Source organism: Myxocyprinus asiaticus, chromosome 5, assembly GCF_019703515.2.
Source record: "Myxocyprinus asiaticus isolate MX2 ecotype Aquarium Trade chromosome 5, UBuf_Myxa_2, whole genome shotgun sequence".
Classification (NCBI taxonomy): domain Eukaryota; kingdom Metazoa; phylum Chordata; class Actinopteri; order Cypriniformes; family Catostomidae; genus Myxocyprinus; species Myxocyprinus asiaticus.
This window is the reverse complement of record NC_059348.1, coordinates 13,933,478-13,960,155: the sequence shown is the minus strand read 5'-3', so window position 1 is coordinate 13,960,155 and position 26,678 is coordinate 13,933,478. Positions and strand designations below refer to the sequence as shown.

At 38.2% G+C, this 26,678-nt stretch overlaps 1 protein-coding gene across 1 annotated transcript in view; it reads left to right on the top strand.

Annotated features, from left to right (window-relative positions):
* The window catches only part of LOC127441632 (phospholipase ABHD3-like), a 28,695-nt gene extending 5,707 nt beyond the window's left edge, over positions 1-22,988 (top strand). Inside the window, exons 3-9 of the mRNA XM_051699249.1 lie at positions 6,246-6,428; positions 9,775-9,820; positions 10,437-10,549; positions 13,471-13,644; positions 13,955-14,003; positions 14,149-14,314; positions 18,640-22,988. Coding sequence (XP_051555209.1) covers positions 6,246-6,428; positions 9,775-9,820; positions 10,437-10,549; positions 13,471-13,644; positions 13,955-14,003; positions 14,149-14,314; positions 18,640-18,821 — 913 coding nt within the window. The 3' untranslated portion in view covers positions 18,822-22,988. The remainder of the gene's footprint in view (positions 1-6,245; positions 6,429-9,774; positions 9,821-10,436; positions 10,550-13,470; positions 13,645-13,954; positions 14,004-14,148; positions 14,315-18,639) is intronic.
* The last annotated feature ends 3,690 nt before the right edge of the window (positions 22,989-26,678 follow it).

Sequence of the window (26,678 nt, the reverse complement as noted above, 5' to 3'; positions counted from 1 at the left end):
CGCTTTTTAAGCAAAACATTTCACAAAATGAAGTTTGTTAGCATTCAAATTATAAAACAAAAGATGTATCGTTTAAAATTAAGACATATTTGGACACTTTATGGTTGTCAAACATGAGTGGAACATGTCCAAATTTAAGCCAAGACCACACTAGGCTTATAGCATGCGAAACTACTTTGGAACTTCTTCAAATGGCCTTGCGTATGTGCTCTCCCACGTTTGCATACGTTTGAATAGAAGATAATGGTGTGCGAAGTCTATTGTGTCTGCACCTTTTATGTGCTGAATTACACCTGTGGTTACTGTATAGGACACCTGTGTAAACTTGAGGGGAACTAACTTAATACATCCATGAGAAATCACCTAGAGACTAGTCAGTTAAAAGTAACTGGAAAGGACTAAGAAAGTGAAGCTGTCAAAAATAAATAACTCCTTACTACTGTAGTAAGTGTAGGATCATTTTAAGAATTTTTCAGAATGTACAGCATCTATTGCAAGAAATGGCCTTTGTGACAAGTCTCTTGCTCTGTTTATTAAGGAAGAAGTGGGAGCCGGATAAACAATCCAGCATGAGTCTTTTTATTTACAGTACTCTTTCAGTGTAACACACAAACTAATGGCTTTTCAGCACAATCAGAATCACACACAGTCAGCTTTGTGCATCTCTCTCTCCTCTGATGGTCTGGATTGCCTCTTTTATCCCTCTCCAGCTCTCACCGCAACACAGAACAGCTGTTAGAGATAATTTCCCACAGGTGTCAATCCTTACCGTTCTTCCTCACCTGGCCTCGCTCTCCACAGAAGTCGCTCGGCCACATCCCCACATACCCCCATCACCCGACTCAAGGGAGCCACCCCCCCCATTTCTGGAGAGGAAATCCGAATCAGAAATTTATAAAATTTATAAATTTAAAATTAATTTAATTTAAAATTTAGAAATTAGGGCAGTGGTAGCTCAGCGGTTAAGGCTCTGGGTTACTGATCAGAAGGTCGGGGGTTCAAGCCCCAGCACTGCCAAGATGCCACTGTTGGGCCCTTGAGCAAGGCCCTTAACCCTATCTGCTCCAGGGGCGCCGTATCATGGCTGACCCTGCACTCTGACCCCAGCCTAGCTGGGATATGTGAAAAAGAAGAATTTCACCGTATATGTGCAAATGTATAATGTGTGATAAATAAAGAAAATTATTAATTATTATTAATTATTAACAGCCATATGCTTGTGGAGCACCTCGAACTTAAAAGGCTGGAGAGCCAGATACCAACAGGTGATCTGCGCATTTGTATCCTTCATTCAGTGGAGCCACTGGAGTGGGGAGTGGTCCGAACAGAGGGTGAAAGCACGCCCCAACAGATAGTACCGGAGTGTGAAGACCACCCACTTGATGGCCAAACACTCCTTCTCTATCGTGCTGTACCTAGTCTACCTCAGTAAGTGTTTGTGACTAATGTACAGCACGGAGCGCTCCTCCCCCTCCACCATCTGGGACAGTACCGTTCTCAACCCCCTGTCCGGTGCGTCCATCTGCAAGATAAAAGGGAGTGTGAAGTCAGGAGAGTGCAATAACGGACCACCGCAAAGTGCAGCTTTCACCTGCGTGAACGCCTGCTGAAACGGCTCCGTCCACTGGACCGAATCTGGTGCCCCCTTTTCAGTCAGATCAGTCAGCGGGCTGGTGACAGTCGAATAATTAGGCACAAACCTACAATAATAACCAGCCAGCCCCAGGAACTGTCTCGCCTCCTTTTTGGTCTTAGGTCTCGGGCAGGCTGCAATCGCTGCGGTCTAATCAATTTGGGGCCGCACCTGCCCATGACCCAAGTGGAAGCCCGGATTCTGTCCTTCCACCTGCCCAATTGCGCACTTCTTTGGGTTTTCCGTGAGTCCCGCCCAGCGAGTCTCAACGATCTCAGGACAGCCCTCAGATGCCACATGTGCCACTGCCAATCATTACTGTAAATTACGATGTCATCCAGATAGGCAGCAGCGTGCAGTCTGAGGATTCTGTCCATGAGCCGCTGAAACATAGCCAGGCCCAAACAACCCGAACAGAAGCGCCACGAATTGGTGTAATCCAAATGGTGTGGGAAATGCCATCTTTTCACGGGACATGGGAGATAAGGGGATCTGCCAATATCCCTTTGTTAAATCCAGTGACGAATAAAAGCTAGTGGAGCCTAAATGATCAAGCAGTTCATCAATCCGAGGCATTGGGTACACATCAGATTTAGACACTGCATTGACTTTTCTATAATCCACACAGAACCGGACCAAGCCGTCACTCTCGGAACCAGCACCACTGGGCTGGCCCAGTCACTGTGGGATTCTTCTATTACCCCTATATTTAGCATGGCCTTTAATTCTTCCCGAACCACTTTTTTGTGCTCGGGTAATTGGTAGGGACGACTGCATACCACTACACCTGGGGTCATTTTGATATTGTGCTCTATGAGATTCTATGAGATGTGTAACTATTTATTCTCTTCAGTCTTTTAATTTTACTTAATTTTAATAAATATATGTTGTTATGTTTGCTAAATATACAGTGCATCCGGAAAGTATTCACAGCGCTTCACTTTTTTCCACATTTTGTTATGTAACAGCCTTATTCCAAAATGGATTAAATTCATTATTTTCCTCATAATTCTACAAACAATACCTCATAATGACAACATGAAAGAAGTTTTTTGCAAATCTTTGCAAATGTATTAAAAATAAAAAACGATGTACATCACATGTAAATAAGTATTCACAGCCTTTGCTCAATACTTTGTTGAAGCACCTTTGGCACCAATTACAGCCTCAAGTCTTTTTGAGTATGATGCTACAAGCTTGACACACCTATTTTTGGGCAGTTTCTCCCATTCTTCTTTGCAGGACCTCTCAAGCTCCATCAGGTTGTATGGGGAGCGTCGGTGCACAGCCATTTTCAGATCTCTCCAGAGATGTTCAATCGGGTTCAAGTCTGGGCTCTGGCTGGGCCACTCAAGGACATTCACAGAGTTGTCCCGGAGCCACTCCTTTGTTATCTTGGCTGTGTGCTTAGGGTCATTGTCCTGTTGGAAGATGAACCTTCGCCCCAGTCTGAGGTCCAGAGCCCTCTGGAGCAGGTTTTCATCAAGGATGTCTCTGTACATTGCTGCATTCATCTTTCCCTCGATCCTGACTAGTCTCCCAGTTCCTGCCGCTGAAAAACATCCCCACAGCATGATGCTGCCACCACCATGCTTCACTGTAGGGATGGTATTGGCCAGGTGATGAGCAGTGCCTGGTTTCCTCCAGACATGACGCTTGCCATTCAGGCCAAAGAGTTCAATCTTTGTTTCATCAGACCAGAGAATTTTGTTTCTCATGGTCTGAGAGTCCTTCAGGTGCCTTCTGGCAAACTCCAGGCGGGCTGTCATGTGCCTTTTACTGAGGAGTGGCTTCTGTCTGGCCACTCTACCATACAGGCCTGATTGGTGGAATGCTGCAGAGATGGTTGTTCTGCTGGAAGTTTCTCCTCTCTCCACAGAGAAATGCTGGAGCTCTGTCAGAGTGACCATCGGGTTCTTGGTCACCTTCCTGACTAAGGCCCTTCTCCCCCGATTGCTCAGTTTGGCCGGGCGGCCAGCTCTAGGAAGAGTCCTGGTGGTTCCAAATTTCTTCCATTTACGGATGATGGAGGCCACTGTGCTCATTGGGACCTTCAATGCTGCAGAAATTTTTCTGTACCCTTCCCCAGATCTGTGCCTCGATACAATCCTGTCTCGGAGGTCTACAGACAATTCCTCGGACTTCATGGCTTGGTTTGTGCTCTGACATGCACTGTTAACTGTGGGACCTTATATAGACAGGTGTGTGCCTTTCCAAATCATGTCCAATCAACTGAATTTACCACAGGTGGACTCCAATCAAGTTGTAGAAACATCTCAAGGATGATCAGTGGAAACAGGATGCACCTGAGCTCAATTTTGAGTGTCATGGCAAACGCTGTGAATACTTATGTACATGTGATTTTTTTTTATTTTTTTATTTTTAATACATTTGCAAAGATATCAAGCAAACTTCTTTCACGTTGTCATTATGGGGTATTGTTTGTAAAATTTTGAGGAAAATAATGAATTTAATCCATTTTGGAATAAGGCTGTAACATAAAATTGTGGAAAAAGTGAAGCGCTGTGAATACTTTCCGGATGCACTGTACTATGCACTCAAGCAGCTGTGGGTGGATTACTTCAATTGGGGTTATAATCTTAGATAATTATTTCAATAATGTAAAGAAACACTACAGGATTTCCATCTCTATAAATATAGATGCATAAAACCCAGTCACAGCTTTAACTGCTTTAGCATTTATAAATAGTTTGTAATATATTACACAGAATATTTGTTAAAAAAAATTGTAGTGTGGATGTATACGCACATTAACCTTTATGTGCACGGGTGTTCCACCAAACATTTATACATAACACGGGTCTTTAGTGACCCAGCACATATATCTATCACAAATGGATCTACAAAATGCCCAGGTAGTGTCACATTTTTTTATAAAACAATTATAACATAATAGAACATAATATATTCTGGTTTTGTTTTATATATATATTATAATGTGTATATATATATTTACATATATATTAATGAGATGAAATAAACAGTTATAGAACAGGATTCATTACTTCCACACTTAAATTTCATGACATGAAACTGGCTGTCCAACACATATTGAGCTACACATAAGTATTTTTTCAAGCACTTTTTGAGTCTAAATAGACGCACAACTTAACATTCAGTAGTACACTCAGAAGTACACCCAAATGACAATAGCCACATCATACTGGTCATTTGTTACACTTTCTATAGTTTACTTCCATGTTGCTTCTTCATCAAATAGCAATGTCAAATGTAAATCAAGTCAATCACTGAAACAACAGAGCCACCTTGAGTAAAAATAGCATGTATAATACTGTATGTATGTGTACACGCATATGGGATACTGATAATTCACCGTTATTGCACAGATAATCAATGGGATATAGTTGTAATTTGTATGAATAAATTACTAATTTATCTTGTAATAAACAAAGAAATATATATCACGTGAAAGTAAACTTTATTTACAAAAAAATTTGTATGGCTGGATATTAATACAGATTTCCCAATACGATTCCGATTTACAAGCTTTCGCTTTGATTCCAATTTGCTTACATATGAAAGAAATTCTCTCCCGGCTACTGCTGTTCATTTTACAGGGGACCTTCTAACTTAATACATAATGAAAATATTAAGTTTACTAATGATATTTTATTAGTCATTTTATTATTTCATTATGGTCACATTTTGGGTTTTTAAAAATGAACAAATCCATGTATTCAAACAACAAAAAACATATTTCATATATAATTATTTGTTACATTTTTATTGTTTAATTACATCATTTGTACTATTTACAAGTATTTACATTGATTTGTTGAACACGTGCTAAAACCAGTACAGAAAACAGGCATTTCTGTAAAGAGTGTCTGTAAATGAGCGCATGTTAACGAGAGAGGACTTGAACGGCTTTATATCACCTGTGCTTAGTGACAGCATTTGAATTACCCTATAAACTTTTGGTAACTAAGCAGTTTTGCTACTTTTTTTATATTTGTTATTTGTATTTTTTTACGTTATTCAGAAGAGAAAGGTTGATGAGGTGTGGGCACAGCTCCAAAAAATGGATGAGGTACAGGGTGTGGAATGAGGTCCCGGGTCACTAAAGACCCGAGGTATGCATTAAATGGTTCAGCTATGCAAAACACATAAATGGACAAAATATGTTTACTTTTAGTTTTGGGAAAAGAGAACTCAAAGGATGCACCACTCATCCTCAAAAAAAAAAAAAAAAAAAATGTTTCTTACAAAGTGGTACCATGGTATAAGGATGGTATAAGATGATAATACCATTGTATATTGATATACTGTATACATGATACTGAATAATTGCCATATTCACATACCATTGTATTTAAACTGAATTACAAGGTACTTCAAAGAATAACATGGTAAATAAAAAATAAATAAAATAGGATCACCATGGTACCATGGACAAAGAATAATGGTAATACTATGGTACTTTGTGTTAGTAGTAACTATCAAATCTCTCCTGTAACAATTTCTCCCTTTGTGCTATTTATGAGAATGCAAGCTCGTAATAACTTGTATTACTCTGGCTAAATCAAGTTGTTTCTCTTTGTTCTGTTTTTGGTGTGTGTGTGTCCGGCAGTGAGCTCATTAGAGCATCAGATGGAGGCCAGATCTCTCTGGATTGGTTTGACAATAATGACAGCGCATCCTACCCAGATCCATCCACGCGACCCACAGTGCTGCTTCTCCCGGGACTGACAGGCACGAGCCGTGAATCCTACATTCTGCATATGGTACAGCAGAGCCACGATCTGGGCTACAGGTGAGCGGCGGTTCAGTGTTCATACTCTCCGACTTAAAGGAATAGTTTACCAAAGATGAAAATCCTGACATGATTTATTCACCCTCACATCGTTCCAAACATATATAACTTTCTTCCGTGGAACTCATAAGGAGAAATCTGCTGGAAAGTGAATGTGGATTCGGGCTGTCAATCTTCAAACTGACAAAAAAGCACCACAAAAGTAGACCATACGATTGGTGCGCTACATTCCATATGATAGTCTTCCATTTTTGAAAAACCACTAACACAAAGAATGGACAATAGAAATAGTGATGTTGGCCTTTAAAGCTGGCCATTTTATAAAAACACATTTGTGGGCTCCTTGACCTTCAACATGAATACAAAAACTGCACCTGTAGTGCACTTCAAAAGCAACACACTTTCCATTGACTGTGCACATTTTAGTGTAAGGCACTGTAAGATTCGGAAAGGGTTGAATTGACACTTTTGTAAGCATAGTAGCACACCTGCGCAAGAAGAACAAGACCCTCCGTAACATCATAGTCTGGCAGGTGTGAAGTCGGTCTCCACTTTAGAAGCTGTCACTCTATGTAGACAGAGAGGGAGCTTTAACAAAGAGCTGAGCTTCAGGGATGCAGAGGCAGGCACTTTCTGTCAGGAGCTCATTCTTCTAAAACACGAGAGGCGTGAGGCAGTGGGGGTTCAGCAGTTCAGTCAGCATCTTCTTTCTCTGGCCTGTGTCCTCTGCTTAATGAATTGCTGCTTTGACCAGCTTTGCAGCTTAGCTAAGAACGACTTTCCATGTCGCAGCGAAAAATGCCCACTATCCGCTGAAGCAGTGACGTATGTTAGAAGATTAAAATGTTTTTGTTTGTTTTTTTGCAACTGAACATCTACAGTATGCTTTGTATTTTAACCTTGAGTTGACAAGGAGCTATTTGTGCACTGACTGATGGGTGCTGCTATTTAGTGAGGGTTTTTAGGGTTTTGTGAAATAGGTTTCATTATCCATTCGAAAAGGAAAGGAAATTTCTGCAAGATTTTAAAAATTCTATCAGACAATGTCTTGAAGTTTAGTTTCTTAAAGGAATAGCTCAGCCAAAAATGTAATTCTCTCATCATTTACTCACCTTCATTTCTTTCTTTCTTCTGCTAAACACAAATGAAGATTTTTAGAAGCATTTTTCAGCTCTGTATGTCCATACAACGCAAGTGAATGGTGACCAAAACTTTGGAGCTCCAGAAATCACATAAAGGAAACATAAAAGTAATCCATATGCCTACACTGGTGTATATATATATATATATATATATATATATACATACATACATACATACACACATAATAATCATACTAACTATATTACACTACTTTCTCCACACCCCAACCGAGAGCCCTCCAAAAACTCCAAATACCTGCCCCATTTCCATATAAACATATCCAAGCCACCCCGTCTTCCCGACGACACCTCCTCATAAGCTGCCACCCTCCCCACCTCCGTGCACCACTCCGGATATGGGGGCGCACTCAGCTGACCTCCAACCCCTCAAAATAACCTGCCTGGCGATCATCACACAGGTCAGAACCCAGTTCTCTATATGGCCATCCCCCACATCGATGACCGCCCCATCGCCCAGAACACAAAGTCTGGGGCAAAACGAAACCCGAGTGCCCACCACATCGCACACGATATTCTGAACCTTTGACCAGAATTTCTGGATCTCGACACACCACCAAAAAACATGGGCCATGTCTCCATCCTCCGATTGGCATCTCCAGTATAAAATAAATGCAAAATTTTGAATTGTATAAGACGCACCCTTGCATCTCTAGATGCAGACTTAACGTTTTTAACATTAGCCCACACTCCTTCCTCCAATGCCAAGTTGAAATCTTTCTCCCATACTCTCTTGAGAGAAGTTAAGGCTCCGTCCCCCATACTCTGAATAAACAGGGAGTAATACACTGATGCCTCATGACCTTTTCCCAAAGCCGCAATCACCTCTCCCAAAGCATCTGCTGCTTTTGGGGGGGGGGGGGTGTTGTTCTACTCCCAAAAATAGTACAAAGCAGGTGGCGCAGTTGTAAATACCTATAAAACTGAGATCTGGGAATCCCAAAATGTTGGACCAACTTTTCAAACTATCTCTACACTCCACTTTCATATAGGTCACCGAGTGTAGCAACCCCCCTCACAATCCACTCCGAGAGGAGGACATCTATAGGGAGAGATTGTAGCAGGTAGTTAAATTAACCTTCCCAATCGTCGATAAATGTAATGAAGCCCACCTGCCCACATCGCTCGAAAACCTTTTAATTAAAGGGTCAAAATTAACTCTAACTAAATCAGACAAATTTTCTGGGAATAAAATCCCCAAATACTCTTTAAAGTTTTTAAAGTTCTTGAGATGCATTGTGCCTTCTCAAGGGTTCTCACGGTCATGGAAAACATGGACATATCTGGGAATTTTAAAATTGTGATTTCCAGGCCTAAAAAAAGGCCAAAAATAATAAGTAAAATAACAAAAGTAACACAATTTTTAAAAGTCAAGAAAAATGTACTGAAATTTCTGTAGTCAATAACATTTTTCCAGTTGTTTCGAGCTCTAAACTATTTCATCGACTACAAATTGCTCTTTTTTGAGTCTCTTTGAAATTATTTTTAAACATTATTGTCCAGTAGGAACGAACAAATGGAAAGTCATTAAAATTCATTGGGCAACAAGTTTTGGGACACAGAAGGTAAATTAAAATTTAATAAAAAAATGTGTTGGGATATATACTTTCAGAAAGGTTACAGGGTTGAGAGTTTTTGCAGTTCAGTTAAACATTACTAACCTTGTGCTCAAGTTCATTACACTATAGGTGCTTAGAAAGACTGAGAATACATTAGCAACTGCATAGCAACACTCTGTGTTCAAAAGTTGACTGACAGATGCCGCTAGGAGTCTATAAGCATACAGCAGCAATGACTTTGAACTCGCTCATCCAATCAGATCTGAGCACCCCGCTGTAACGGCATGGCCTTGTCTCTGTCAGTATGACAGCACATGTGTCAACAGCCAGACAACCACCAGGTGCAGATCAGGAACAATGTGCTCTGTCAGAAACATGAGAGTTCTGTCAGGAGGAATGTAAAAAGTCTGACATGGAAACTTGGGGTTGTATTTATTAATTCCTATTTCTGTTTTTGATGAATAGACTAATACAGGTAATACAGATCATTTTCATTGTTATCAGCAATAAATATTTAAAGGATCATATTTTGTTTAAATGAAGATCATCTATCTATACAGTATATGCAAAATGCCATACATAAACACTCATACAGTATCTAATGTTATTCTCTGCTCCGTGTTTCAGATGTGTGGTTTTCAACAACAGAGGTGTATCTGGGGAAAAGCTACTGGTAAGGATAGCCTTTTTATCTATATTCGTTTTAATCTATATTATATACACTGTTACACATGGGTTCATACAAAAAATTATATAATACAAATAGAGATAGTATTTTAAAGATATATTTTAGCCAGTGTATGAAACTGTGGACAAGAGCCTGTGGATGATAAACTCTTTCCTTCTTTCTGAGTCGGATAATAGTGCTTTTCCATTCAAATTTGGCATGGCTTATATTTTTTAACATTACTTCATATCTGGGAGTGTTGATAAAGACTGTAATTTATGCTTAGGCACATGTGTGCAATTCAATCATAAAAAAACTTCATTGGGTATTGTTCCATGAAAATAAAGTAAAAAGTATCTATTTACTGGAGCTAATACTTCAATATTTCCACAAATGTTGAACTCACTATAGTGCATGTGCAGACAAGTTAACTGACCATCCATTCATTGAGATAACATCCATTCACTGAACTTTATATAAACTACATTCAGAAACTGAGGTTGAAAGGTTCCTCCAGTATAAATATGGCTCATGTGAGCTTTATATAGTGTGTATGTGTGTATGACCATAAATATGACCTCTCTCTTATGGATAAATATATCCTCTCTTCTCTGTACGTTAGACTCCCAGGACGTATTGTGCAGCCAACACAGAGGATCTGGAGGTGGTAGTCGATCATATCCACAAGATCGTTGAAAAAGCTCCGCTTATGGCAGCTGGGGTTTCTATGGGCGGGTGAGTTTAACACTTACACACACACGTACTCACATGCACATGCACTCTCTCTGGTTAATCCAGCCCTTATAGGGGAATTTAGCTGCTATAATCACATGTACCAAGACACCCTGTCTCCATTTACTGATATAAACCTGTACAGTCATTGTAACTAAACAGAGAGATGCAGTTACCGTGTAGTTGCCTTTGTGAAATATATTACACTTTAAACGACATACAATATTTTCAACTAAAATACAAATTAAATACCTTATTATAATGACTTTCATTAAAATCCATTCTATACATTTTCAGTATACAACTGATGTCATTTTCAAAATATCATGGTATTTTGGGATTTTATAAACAAAAAAGCGCTTGCAGTCTGAATTGTAAATCAGAATAGAATTTATTATTTATGTGCTTTTCAAAATTGCAAATACTTATTTCAAGCATTTATCCCCTATTTGTGTTTTGTAATGCTTTCTTTTTCTCATTCTTTCATTTATTATCATCATTATTGTTTTATGACTGGGTTATTTATTTATTTATTATTATTTATTTTGTATTTGTTTTTGGATGGCAAAGAATTAAAGTGGTGGGGAAATGTTGTACTGTATGTTGCAGTTGCAAAAGAAAAAACATAGTAAAAAAATACTTGTAATAAGGCACATGCAAACTTATGCCTAATATGTTTTACTCAATCCTCCCGTGTTCATATTACTCAAAATTCCATGTAACCAAGTGAACTTAAATTAACTGAGTTGATTAAACTAAAACAGCTTTACTTTCCATTTGTGATGGGACAACATGAATATATTTGTTGGGTTAACTGAAACTGGGCAGAGGATTTCTAGTTCCCAGCATGCTTTGCATGGGACTCGACAGGGAGAGTAAATGTTCAAACTAAGTGTTATTTTATGTGTCTTTGTGCACAAGAAATATAAAGGGGGAGACTTGTTAATGTTTAATGTTTTGTTATGTTGAGATTTAGAAGAATTTCTGTTATGTTGTAGATTTGGGGGTTACCATCGTGGTGAAGAGTGGAGCTTGAGCCTAGGTTGAGGACCAATACATTTTGAGTATTCTATATATTGCTTTAATTGCTGTGCTAACTGTTGCATAGTGACCAAGTTTCGCTCTGAAGTGATTCCCACCAGCAAGTACTTAGCATGCTAACATTTACTGTCACTAGCTAGCACATTACTTAAAGAGTTTCATTTGAGTTATTTTGACATGTTAAACTTTGTTGGGTTTACTTGATTCAGCTAGGCTCTATTTGAAGTATTTATGTTGAAATGACATGGTAATTTTAATTTAAGAAAACTCATTTCAAACATGTGGAACTTTCCATGATTGAATCAAGTTAAGCCAACAAGTTTTTTTTTTTGTTTGTTTGTTTGTTTTTTGAGTGTGGCTTTAAACATGCCTCATCAGATGTTAGTAAAACTTTTCTTTAATGACTTATTAAAGCTATTATAAAGTGTTACCCATACATGGCCTTGCTTCAGCTCTCACGCTTCACCACAGATGCCATTTTACCCTGCTTTACTCTGTCTTACTAAGTTAAAGAGTCAGCATTGCACTGCTCTAATCCTCTCAGTCTCACAGAAAGGGTCAGCTTCATACGGCTTATGCCCACAAATTTTTCAACTATATACGGTAAGGTCCAAAAGTCTAAGACCACTAGTGAAAATGCTTCTATTTGGCATTTTTGAAAAAATTTTATTCAATTATTTCATTACAAATTATGCTTTCAGCACAACAATTCAAGTGAAATATTGAAAAAAGTTCACTTGAGTTTAAAAATTGGTATTTGGTATGCCACCCTTGTGCTTTTAATGGCAGTATTCATTTGAGCTAGAAATGGACACCACCAGTTTGTGCAAAACCTGATGATACATGTTATAAAACGTTATTTGAGAATGTGCAAAAGAGCATCTTTTGTGCTTCAAGGGAATATGACCTTTTGTACAAAGGAGCTGACATAGTCAATGTCACAAATGTGCTTATTCATTCTATGTGAAAACGTTTCTTTGTTATATATTTTTCAAAATCCTAAAATGTTCTTTTTATTTCCTGGTTCAAATTATATTTTGAATCTCAGGGCCCTATTTTAAGAGCACTAGTGCAGCGCTACACGATAAGTCATAAACACAAAGTCAATGGGCATGGCCATGAAGTTTTGGTATTTTCATGCAAGCATTCACTAAGTCTAGGCGCAAGTGGGTTTGGCGAAATTGCATGCACGAAGCAATAGCTAATGGGCTGGGTCAAGTACAATTAAATTTGGAGATTTTTCTGAGGTTATTGCTCCATCTGCATTCTATTAAATAGTCCATTCCTTGACAAGCACCAGTTATATAAACAATGACATCACATTCATAAGAAGTTGCTAGTGTAAATGGACTGTATGCAATGAATTAGAATAGAAATATGACGTTTCAATACTTGGAAAATGTGGTTATCATAAGGATTTGGATGTAGGATAGAGAATGTAAGTATTCTTAATCATTTTCATCTACTGACACACAAATCATGGCTAGTATTTACAGTGATTATATTGACCTTTCAGATTTGGCTGTGGAGTTTTGTGCTTTGCGTCACTTCATTAACATACAATACACCCACAGTTTGCGTGCATGCACCCACTGATAGCGCAAACACTCTCACCCATGCCCACTTGTGGTTTGCGCTGGCATGAAAATTATGCTTAGAATTAGCGCTCTCACGAAAATTGAATAAGTGTGCACGGTCGTTGCGTGTAGCGCTATGTAAATTGAGCCCTCAGACATTTGGACCCCACTGAATGTGTCAGCCCAGGATCTGTTATAACATGTATATAAACAGATGTGCAGTGAATGAGCGCTTTCTGTTTTAGCTTCTTTGCTAATAACGCCTCATTGTTTGATTCCACATATGACACTTCAATCGCCCCGCAGGATGATGCTGGCAAACTATCTTGGTCGTAAAGGAAGTGAGACGTGTCTGAAGGGCGTGGTGCTTTTCTCGGCATGCTGGGATGTGTTTGAGTGCACGGCATCGCTGGAGAAGCCCCTGGACCGTTTCCTCTTCAACTCCTACCTCACCAGCTGCCTGCAGGCATTCGTGGACCGGTCAGTGGGGGTCACGGGGGGATAAACCCAGCTTAGCGCTTTGTAGTCTAATGTGTGTAGCAGCGTGGCAGAAGGTAATGTCCCCGACTGCCTCCGTTTTTGGGCCCGATCACTGTTTCATTGTTGCCTAATGTGCCGAGTAAGATTAAGGTTCTTGTTGCTGAATTTGTGACATTTGTTTTGCTGAAGTGCAGAGAACTTCAGGACAAGAATTCTAAATTTAAGGCTGTTGATTTCTTTAACTCTGAGGCTTACAGGAAGTAACATCCCAAACTTAACTGTGATATTTTCCTCTGCTTTCTTTTTACAGTCACAGAACTGTTCTTGAAAAGAAATACAACATAGACCATGTGATGAAGGTTCGTAACTCATTCTCAGTTAAACAATATTACAGTACTTTGGCACATTTGTGCTGTCTGTCTATAGAATTATTCCTTGTATTGATATTGTAATAGTATCGTTCCTTCCTAGACCTGCAGTTCACGTTACTCATACACTTTACAGGCTAAAACAATCCGAGAGTTTGATGAACGTTTCACGTCCGTTATGTTTGGTTATCCGACCAATGAGGACTACTATCTAGATGCTAGCCCCAGTCACAAGATCAAGTCTGTGCAGGTGCCAATGCTTTGTCTCAATGCGGCTGATGATGTCTTCTCCCCCAATCATGGTGAGTCGATTCTGACCATATTTATTAGGGTTGAATGAGTGCTTATTGCCCTTTATGAAGTTTAGCCTACTCTGAAAAAGTAACTTAAAATGTGCTTCATAATGTAACATCTAAAGTAAAAAAAATCCAAAATATTATTTAATATCACCGAATAAACCTGAATAGGTTAGGTTACACCAACAAGACTTGTTAAATGTTGGATCAGTTAGAAATAGCTCCTTAAAGGAAGAGTTCACCCAAAAATGAAAATTCTCTCATCATTTACTCACCCTCATGCCATCCCAGATGTGTATGACTTTCTTCCTTCAGCAGAACACAAACAAAGATTTTTAGAAGACTATCTCAGCTCTGTAGGTCCTATCAATGCAAGTGAATGGTGACCAAAACATTGAAGAGTAACAGCACATTAAGGCAGCATAAAAGTAATCCATATGACTCCAGTGGTTTAATCCATGTCCTTAGAAGTGATATGATAAGTGTGGGTGAGAAACAGATCAATATTTAAGTACTTTTTTACTACATTTAAGTACTTCTTTAACATCTCCACTTCCACACTTTTTTGGCGATTCACATTCTTCCTACATATCGCCACCTTCTGGGCAGGGAGTATAATTTATAGTATAAAAGGACTTAAATACTGATCTTCTTCTCACCCACACCTACAGTGCTGGGTGGATTACTTGTGAATTGTAATCCGATACTGATTACAAATTACATGACAAAAAATGCAATCAGTAACGCATTCTTGTAGATTACATTTTTGGGGTAATCTAATATGATTACTTTTGGATTACTTTTAACCTAGTTCTATTTAATTTTATGTCACATGCATTTGAGTAGGACAATCATTTTAACATAAAAGTACAAAGAGAAAGAACATTTATTCCATTCTTTATTACTAACAAAAAGTGCCTCACAAAAAGTGCTCATGACATTTTTAAGAAGTCCCTACAAATTACATAAATTAAAATAAATATGAAATCTTAACAGCAATGACAGTACATGACCAAAGTTTATAATTCAAGACACTGAGACATTAAGTTCATTTTAAGTGCATAAAACAATAGCAACATTAAGAACATTTATTTTTTAGTTTTTTTTTTAGTTTTTTATTTTTCCTTTTCTTCACAATTTGGAATGCCCAATTCCCAATGCGCTCTAAGTCCTCATGGTGGCATAGTAACTCGCCTCAATCCGGGTGGCGCAGGACGAATCTCAGTTGCTTCATCTGAGACAGTCAATCCGTGCATGTTATCATGTGGCTTGTTGAGCGTGTTACCGCGGAGACCTATCGCGTGTGGAGGCCTCACGCTATTCTCCGCGGCATCCACACACAACTCACCACGTGCCCCACCGAGAGCGAGAACCACATTATAGCAACCACGAGGTGGTTAACCCAACGTGACTCTACCCACCCTAGCAACCAGGCCAATTGGTTGCTTAGGAGACCTGACTGGAGTCACACAGCACACCCTGGATTCGAACTTGCGACTCCAGGTGTGGTAGTCAGCGTCTTTACTTGCTGAGCTACCCAGGCCCCCCCAACATTAAGAACATTAATGACTAGTAGTCGATATGTCGCCAAGGCTGATAAATCGGACGATATTCTGAATTGTTTAATTATCGGCATAGGATTTTTTTTTTGTTGAGGGTGCCGAAAATCGCCTGCTTGCATGTGAAGTGACTGAGACATGAAAATTACCGGTTTGTCATGATTTATTTCGTTGTTACGTGCCATCGTGTTACTACAATAATAGACCGGTGTGCAACACAGTGTTATTTAAACGGTCCGCATATCAGAGCCACGGCAGATGCGTTTGAGCTCATAATGTTAAAGTGTTCGCCTGTTTCATTTTCCCTCCCTCTCTCTCCTCAACAGTTCCCTGTAACATTTAACTGTCTTGTCTAATGAGAAAAAGGCAAATATCAATAAAACTAATATCATATACCGTCTGCAAATATGCGCATATCTCATTTATACAGATGTCATTCACGAACCTCACGAAAATCCAGCTTTTTTTTTACGTTGAGCCCTCATCTAACATTTTCCTCTGAAGCGCGTATTCTTTCAGCCAGAATCAAAACTTCAGGATCAAAAGTTTCTCTGATTCACAAATCATGATGGTCACTCCGTAACAATCCAAGCAGGCGATCCGGGCCGTTTAAACTGTTAGAAGATTGCTGTTCGCACTGGATCCACACGAGCGCGTGAGTGCAACTTCAAAGTAAAAGCGCTTCACTTGTGCTATAAGTAAATGTCTTATTCACTATGCACTGTATGTACAATTGGTTTGATTCTGTATTTTTGGAGAAAATGCCATTGCTAACAGTCAGTTTTATGCCAAGTTTCATTAGCATCTACAGCAACAGTGGACTTGGTTTCATATTGCTGCACATTTTGCAGTTGAACTATTGTGTACCCTGCGGGCCCAGGATCCTTTGAGATGGCATCCACTAGATCCTTTGAAGCAATTAAGGTTAATGTGTGAGCTGCACACCATTGGTGTAATTTCATTCTTAAAAATGAAATAATCTCTATAGATCCAGTGGGTAAATGCTGAGGTAGACCTCTCCATCTTCACCTGGCTGGTTAGTTGCGAGTATCAGTTCTGAATGCAGTACACACAACCATCCCCCTCTCATCCAAAAACACTCGAAGTCTTACCAAACGTATAGCAGCGTTGTGCTGATTTAGAATGAAAAATATTGAAAAAAAGAGTATGATTAGGATGATTAATAAATCATTAACAATTTACTGTCATTACCTTGTTAATATAATGGTAATCATGTAATCTATAAAAAAGTAACTTTAGTTTGATTACAAGTATTTAAAAAATTGATGTAATCCAATTACAAGTACTTTTGTAACCTGATTATGTAATCCAGATTACTTGTAACCCGTCACTACCCAGCACTGCACACTGATCATATCACTACAGAAGATATAGATTTCACCACTGGAATCATATGGATTACTTTTATGCTGTCTTTATGTGATTTTTGGCCCTTCAAATTTCTGGCCACCATTCACTTGCATTGTATGGACCTACAGAGCTGAAATATTCTTCTAAAAAACTTGTGGGATGGCATGAGAGTGAGTAAATGATGAGAGATTTAAAATTTTTGGTTGAACTATCCCTTTAATCTGTTATAAATAAGAGTGGCCCATTTAGCAAAAGCATTGTACTTTTGACAGTATTTGAGATAGATATTATTATTATTATATTATTTATATATTTTAAATTAAATTATAATTTTTATCTAGTGTTTTATATATATATATATATTATAATATTCATAATGATACTTAATTTTATATGAATATTTGATGCATCACCCAGCCCTAATTGTAAATAAATCACAGATTTTTACAACATTTTTAATTTGACAGTTTCAACAATTTGTTGTTTAAAATTAGAATCAAATCTAGATTCCTAAGTATGATGCCAAAGTAAATATTTATTTTCTTTATTTTCTTACAACAATTATGTTCAAATACCAGTGGTTCTCAATCAGGGGCCTCAACAAATTTCAAGGGGGCCTCAAGATGACTTAAAATTAGGGCTGTCTTCAAATTAATTAAATGAGATGCTGACTAATTAAACAAATTAACTGCAGTTAATCGCATATAACCAATATTCGCTGAGAAAGGCCCCCAAATAAAGATAATTCAATATATTATTATACAAATACATCGGAATCTACAAATAAACAATGTGTTTTTAGGATGCTGTGTCAAGTTAAATGCAGTTTGAAAATTTTTAAAGACCATGCATTCTAAGTTATGCTCCTTCCAGCTGTCTTTGAACACAAGAATGCATCCTGCCATACTCTTTTTCTGTTGCTTGCTCTCTGAAAGTGTGGTTTGTTGCTTGTATATCTGGGGCTGCGCTGACTGCCCCCTGCTGACGGAAATGTAGAGCTTGAATAATTCATATTAATATGATATAATTTATATCATATTTTTTGCACGTTAAATCAGCAGTTTTATTATTAAATTATTTAATAAGTTAATAAGCTAGAATATAATAATCTAACTTGCTATGATAAATGTAAAAATGCGGAGAAAAAAAACACACAAAATCAAGATGAAAAATATGTATGCCGCTTTGAATATTGTCCTGGACAACAGGGGGCCTTGGACTCAAAAAGGTTGAGAACCACTGATATAGACCATTTTATTATGTTTTATGTTACTTTTAATTATTTTGACATTAGCATCCAAGCCTTTTAATTTGCTAAATTAAAAATCATACATCTTTAAGTATACTCCATCCATGTAATTTAAGTGACTCGATCTTCAACCAGTCATGTTCCTTCTTCAGCCATTCCGGTGGAGGCAGTGAAGCAGAACCCCAACGTGGCTCTCCTCATCACCTGCCACGGTGGCCACATCGGCTTCCTGGAGGGGCTGTGGCCGCGGCAGAGCACCTACATGGACCGAGTTTTCTGCCAGTTCACCAAGGCCATCTTAGAGAATGGCAGCAGTCTAACTGACCTCCACTGACCCCCTTCTTCCATTCCCTCTATAGCCATTAGCAAAAAATCCTGATACATTTCCAAAACGAGACATTCATGAAAGGCCCAGGGTTCACTTAAAGGCCTGGATCATTGTCTTGTTTGTTCATGTATGTCTTTATTTTTATAGTCCTAAGCACATCTCTTTGATTTACATTGTATCACTTCACATTGATTAATGCCTTCAATTATTCCTACAACAGTCCAAAAAGACTAAAGGAAACTATAGCTTAAGGAAATTTATGGGGTGAATAAGAATTTATCATGAAGAAATTTCTGCATCATATTTCACCCAAAAATCATAAGAAAAAAATAGAAATTATAGTTTGCATAAAGAAAATTAAACCAATTTCAGCAAATTCAACATATATGCATAGTAACCGTATTCATGTCCAGACACACTTTTTGTTTTAATAAAAATCAGCATAAATTAAATTCAGTGCAACAAATACTACCATGATGTATAGGGTACAACAGGGCTAAAGGCACCGCGGGGTAAAAGGCTCCATTGATTTTATTTTCTCCCAAAACACTAAATAACAACAAAAACTATCACAGCACTTTCCTAAACACCTGTTATACACTGGAACATTTTTCCTGTTCCATGAGGTCTTTGCCAGCCTTTTTTTTTTTTTTTTTATTTTTTATTATTTCTTTTCACACAAATAATGTTGCTCCATCAATATTCAATAAAAATAAGTAACTGTTTTTTGACCTTGATACATTTTGTGACCAGAAAAAAGCCAAATTTCCTTAAGTGGTGCCTTTAGCCCCATTGTACCCTACTTATAATTGTAAATTTTTTCATTATATAATATATATTGTGAAACTGTGATAGAAATGCCAATGCAAAATTAAATAGAATAACAATTTATTATTATTTTTTAGTTTTTTAAAATTCAAACTACCGAACATAGCATCTAACAACATGTGCAAGTAACAACTACTTATAACTACTTTTTTCCCCCTTTTTCACTGTACATCTTTCCATTCCAGTCTTATCATGATTTCAAGCTCGATTATACTTCCTAGTGCTTGATGCACGTGCAGAGCGCTAGATGGTGCTAGGAAGTGTATTCGAACTTGAAAGCATGATCGCCAAGGAGACCACTGATGTCAGGATTTATAGTGAAAAAGGAGTTACATTTTGGTCAGTTATTTCACCCAAAGCCGTTTTGATCGCTTCAGTAGACATGGATTAAACCATGGATTAATCGAGTCCCAAAACGAAATGTTCAGTCCGCTTTTTGAATCAATTTGACCAATTCAAAACAAATAGCAAATTTATCAAAAGATTGGACTCAGATGTTTTTTTTTGCGAATATTATCAAAGGAGATACCAACCTCCATGGCTCTTTCCATGAGAAAGCGCTACGGTCAGCTTTGATCACATGAGTCTTCTAAACCAATCATATAATAGCACTGACGTCAATGAACCGCATTCAGAGTGTTAATACAGGTAATCACCGACTTTACAGATACCATACAAATGAATGGGGAGAGCCATGAACTGACACCTACCTGTTACAAAATGGTCCGTGACTGTAAAAAACGACATTTTATTTGAGTAATCTCCACACTTATAAAACATGTTGTTGATTATCGGACAAGTGGTAACTTCATTAGATGATGAGCTGTTTCCTCACAAAAGCACTTTATTTAGCGTACTGAAGCATCTCCTCCATTGTCATCCATTCAAACGAACAGCCTCTGTTTTTTGCTATGTTCATTTGCAAAAGTAACGAAAGTGTCTGGAGAAATGCACCGGAATAAAAGTATTGAGTTTTATTCAAATTAAGTGAAGTAATAGTGAATGTCAACAGAAATATTTATACGGGGCCTGGGTAGCTCAGTAAGTAAAGACGCTGGCTACCACCCCTGGAGTTCGCAAGTTTGAATCCCAGGACGTGCTGAGTAACTCCAGCCAGGTCTCCTAAGCAGTTAAATTGGCTCGGTTGCTAGGGAGGGTAGAGTCACATGGGGTAACCTCCTCGTGGTTGCTATAATGTGGTTCGTTCTTGGTGGGGCGTGTGGTGAGTTGTGCGTGGATGCCGCGGTGGATGGCGTGAAGCCTTCACACACGCTATGTCTCCGCGGTAACACGCTCAACAAGCCACGTGATGAGATGCGCGGGTTGACGGTCTCAGACGCAGAGGCAACTGAGATTCGTCCTCCGCCACCCGGATTGAGGCGAGTCACTACGCCACCATGAGGACTTAGATTGCTTTGGGAATTGGGCATTCCAAATTGGGGAGAAAAAAAAAACTATTAAAAATTTTTACATAGGTGTTTGGGCTTATGTAAAAAAAAATCTGAATGATTAAAAGTAGGCATCATTTTCTTTATGGCAACATTTTATCAAAAACGAAATTACGTGCTTCCTAGTAAAACCTAAAGCGAGTGAAATGGTCTCATAACTCCTAAACCTAACCTAGTGTCCAAAAACAAAATGAGAAATTAAAAGCACATCTTATGAAGCAAGCACCTAATTTCATGTCGCTTCTGTGACACTCTCGTCTGACGTGTCAGCTTGAGTGCTTGACTGGTTTCAAACTGCATATTTCCAAGTCCAAAGTCCAACACTCTATCAGGTGAGCTACCACACAAGCTAATCACATTGTAATAAGTGTGTAAATCTGGAGAAGGATATAGCCGCAGGCCGAGATCCAAAAATGGGCGGGAGCTCCAAACCGCTATAGAGCCCCTAACCTAACCCTTTCCATAACCCTAACCGTATATGGAAGTGACGCCCCCTTTTGGAGTTGGTGAAACCCCCTTTTGGAGTAACCACACCCCCTTCTGGGGTAACCCCACCCATTTGGAGATCTCCAGCCTGCAGCAATACTTACTTGGGAAACTGCAGCAAACCGTTGAACGCGGAACATAAAATTCACTTTGCAAAAATGTAGTTATAGTAATGTTCATTCTATGAGACTAGTTTGTTAAAGAAGGTGCAATTCTAACCTTTCACTAACTTGATGTTTATTTCATGTCTTCTAGAAGTCCAAGCACCATGTCTGTAGGTTTGTAGCCCTCAGGGACTAACCAGCCCACCTCACCTCACCTCCTGTGTTTTGTTAGTGTTTCCTGCTAGTACTGCTAGCTATGTTTTTTTTAAGGCAAGAAAAGATTGTATCTGCCATTTCAAAGTGTTTTCATTTTCTCAAGAATGTACTGCATGCACTTTTTTGACAGTCATTACTGTTATATTGACAGCGACTAGTTCAACATTGTAAAAGAATCGCAATTTTTGATTAGGAATGTAAAAAATTACATTTTTTTTTGTTTAACGCACCAAACCTGTGCAGTCCCAAAAGTGAAGTATGCATTCTTAAACCGAATGGATGTGGCTTCAATGATTCTGTGAATATGTGAAAATGACTTGAGCTACTGCTGTCCACTATGTTGATCGCTAAACACTGAATATGTTTCCGTAGCTTATGCTTGCTTTGAATTTTATTCTGGGTAAAATGGTTCTTTATGTCATAGTGCCATGAAATCCTACCAACAGCTCCTTAACTGATATTATATGAGAGGGGAAAAAAAGAATGGGAGCAGTAATTGTTTGTGTGAGAACGCATTATGAATGATGAATGTATGCTGTTGCTATCTGTACAATTTGAACAGTTTTATGAAGAAGCTCTTTATCAGCTACTACTGTATGTACAGTAACCGACTGTGGGCAGGGTTCCATGGGCTCAGAATAAACTGTACGTAGGAATTTTATCAAAGGAATGATATAGTGGCACTAGACTTAGATATCGAAACCTATGAAACCGCCCAGCCATGTGTTGTAATGACCTGTCTGTTGTATTAAGGTGCTGCTTCATATTATGCTTCTAACTGTAAATGCTTTGAGGGAAAACAGCTTTCTTCTCTGCTTTCTATTCATCCCTTTTCCGAGTAGCATGTGTTACTGTTTTAAGTGTCTCAAGTAACCGTGCAAACAACATGCATCGCATAAACTGTAGCACAATAGACATACTGTATTTTTCCTTTATGTCTTTCCTTTTATAGATTTATTAAAGGATTGTGTGTTATTTAACATGTAGCAATAACAATTTAATACAAGATAGTCTATGTAGAAGAAATAATTGCACATGTATGGATTATAAGTGCATTTGTGGTAAATAAATAAATAAATAATGGAATTTAACCATACAGTTTTGCTTTCTATATATGTTTGTCAAATGGCAAAAATTGAGTTTAATATGTCATTTTCTACTCTGAATCCCTAAAAGGTGACAGTCTAACATCAAATGCATGGCACTTTCCTAGATTAGCTACAAAACAGAGTTGAAGTCCTTTACAACATTTTGTCAACAAATGGTCAGTGGAGGTGCTTAACCTTCAGAAACTTTAGTTTGTCCACATCATGATGTCAAATCAAACAAGTATGTGCTTTTAAAAAAAAAAAAATGTAGGCTGATTTTATGAACATTACGTGACTGTGGCGAAAAGATGTCTTAATTATAATCTCATTATAAACCTGTTGCCAGATGGAAGGGAGTCACAGAAGATTATTCACAATTCCATATTAACAAACCACATGAGGAAATGGAATTATGTTTATATTGTCTGCTAAGTCTGGTCTATATCTTACCTTTAAGGCATACTCATGCCAAAGTGCTTCTAAAGCCAAAAAGATTTTCGAAACAGCTGAGCAATGACATACTGTTTATGAACATTCAGACACTGGCAACGCAGCTCTGGGAGGCATTTAGAGGTACTGTACATTTAAATATGTGGACGCTCAAGACTACATGTAAAACATCAACTAATATGACATTTAAATGTGTTATCAATGCCTCGTTCTATGAGAAGACTTCACACGAGATCAGTAAAATAAGCTGTTTTAACTACTTGATGATTTAAAGTTATGTATATGCAGTAGATATTGTGTAATTTGTCATGTTTACATTTTGCATTCATGGTTATATGCTGCCATTATATACGCCGATTACACTCTGTTATTGTAATTTATGATGACACTGATACTACTGCAAAGATGGGTGTAAAAAAGTAGTGTAAATGGGTGGAATACAGACAAAAGAATGATGATAGGCATATCTTTGGGCAGATGTGTGAATGGCTTTCGGCTACAGATGGCACATGAGTGAAGCAGCATAACAAACAACAGGGTGAATGGACACTTAAGAGTATTTGAGTAGATTTGATTTCTTTTGTAAAGTAATTAAACAAAAAATTCGCATGACATGGTCTTGGAAAACGTCTCTGCAAGAACGATTGTACAGATGTAGGTAAGTTTGCAGCAGCTCGCTAATAACTCTGCACGCCGGTGTGTTCATGTTGACTGATCTTAACTGACTGAATGGGAATTAGCTATCGGCCTCAAAGTAGGTGGAGCTCCAGGTCACACCTACCAATGACGTGAACCAATGGCAGTAAGGTGTTTAGCAGCTGGTATGAAGTTTTCCTGAAAGTTTGTGCTGACGAGCTGTTATGAACTACCAAAGCGAACTCAAAAACACCTTTGTTTTGGCCAGATTTCTAAATGACGTTGTACATGTTCGTTCTTCATTTTCATGTAAATTATGCTGGGGCCTTTAGAGTGTTGGTACAAAAAATATATATATATATTTTTTTTTACCACGGTTATACCATGTTTTTGAACATTTGGACATGTCCCATGTTACTTCTATAGATGCTACTATAGATGCTTTCCAGATAAAACGCTCTTAAACTGACATCAGAGATATATACGTATGCTATCTGGGTGGAGGCTTGGCAGTGGGTTCTTTTAACTTAGTAAGCAACCACTAAAAATACCCTATCAATAACCTAGAACACTGGAACCTCCTAGCAATGCCCTAGCAAATGCGAAACACTGCTCCCAGTGGCCAAAGCAGTAAGTGTGGTTTGGCGTAGGGGCACATACCAGCTCCATTTTCTGTACTCCCTTAAACTGTACCCCCCAACCCAAACCCCAAACCTAAACCTAACCATCAGTGATGGAAAAATGTAACATTAGAGGGAAAAATGCAACCCCCAAATTGCACTCGTCACTCATAAATGAAAGGTGATTACTTCCTGGACCTCCCACGCTGCTGACGCAATGTGCTTCCGGTTATGCCACAAGATGCAAAAATATCTGATAGGAGATGCCACTTTTCATGAGTCTGCATAATGTGGCAGATCCTAGTGTACTGGAACTCTCAGAAACAACATGACGACCTCACGTGTGATCATGTTGCAACAACCCAGAACACTGTAGCAACCACCAAACAGAACATCCTAGCAACCGCATATCATAGCAATGCCTTGGCATCCACGCACAACACGCTAGCATTGTGACACGGGTCTGCATTATTCATATTTTCTTCAGAAATTCTTTTGGCTTTTCTTAGATATATTTACAACCTTTGTATTTGCCTGTACATATTTCTTTAACAAAGAACGTATCCTCTGCTCAGATCTCACATCTAAATAAGTAAATGTTATTTTAAAGGTTTAAGTGGTTTACGAGGACAATTTTTTTAACTTAAAAACTGGTAATTACAAGGGAATTATGCTATAAATGTGGATTATGAGGAAATTTCAAGTGTCGCCATAATTCAAATAGCTTAAAAAACATAAAAATGCGGAAAGTTTTTTTGTGAGGGGTAGGGTTAGGGGATAGAATCTATAGTTCGTACAGTATAAAAATCATTATTTCTATAGAGAGTCCTCACAAGGCTAGCCGCACCAACGTGTGTGTGTGTGTGTTTTGGGTATCTAAGTACTGCATCTAGGCTATTCTGACTCTAAAATGACATACCAAATCATCAAAACACTGACTGCGAGTTTTATTATGGACTCTGTAACTTTACATTTCAAAAGAATGCCTAACTCCACACAGACGTGTAAACTAACCACATGGTGTTCTACAGGTAATCGTCATAAGTATATCTTGACAATCTCAGTGACATTACAATGTGTCACACCGTCTTATTAGGGTTAAAGGGCATTATGATGATTCCGTTGAACTGTGGTGTGATTTTATACAGAGTCCTGCAACATTAGGACAGAGTTTACTGCATACAAGGGTCATTACTGGTTGATGACTGGCTCAGCAAACATTAAGCACACCAAACATAACAGATTGTGTTGCTGAAGTTTAGCCAAACTGCTCTGATTTAATATTTTGACCTGTCCCAAATTTTAAAGGAATATTCCGGGTTCAATACAAGTTAAGCTCAATCAACAGCATTTGTGCCATAATAAAAATAATTTTGACTTGTCCCTCCTATTCTTTAAAAAAAGCAAAAATGTGGGTTACAGTGAGGCACTTACAATGGAAATTAATGGGGACAATGTGTGAACGTTAAAATACTCACTGTTTCAAAAGTATAGCCAAAAGATGTAAACAATATGCCTCTTAACATGAGTTTTGTGTGATAAAATCACTTACTAAACTTTTATGTTTTAAGTTATATCCAATTTAATAACTTTGTTGCAATGACGACATAAAGTGGTAAACCCTGTAATCCCAGTCAACGACAATATAACCAACTTTACAGCTCAAATAATACACAAGTTTTAACAGAGGAATTAATGTAAGTGCTTTTATAAAATTATAAGCTTTATATTTCCTGCCTTTAAACCCAACAAAACTTGGCACCATTGACTTCCATTGTAAGTGCATCACTGTAACCTCGATTTTTGCGTTTTTGGAAGAAGGGATGAGTCAATTTTTGTTTGTGGTAATCGACATTATGCCACAAATGCTGTCGATTGAGCTTAACTTGGAAAAAGACCTAAAGTTGGAACATTCCTTTAAACACAGTTTTGTGTGAACATGAGTTTGGGAAACATTTTTAACACTTTAAAGAGTCACACAATTGAG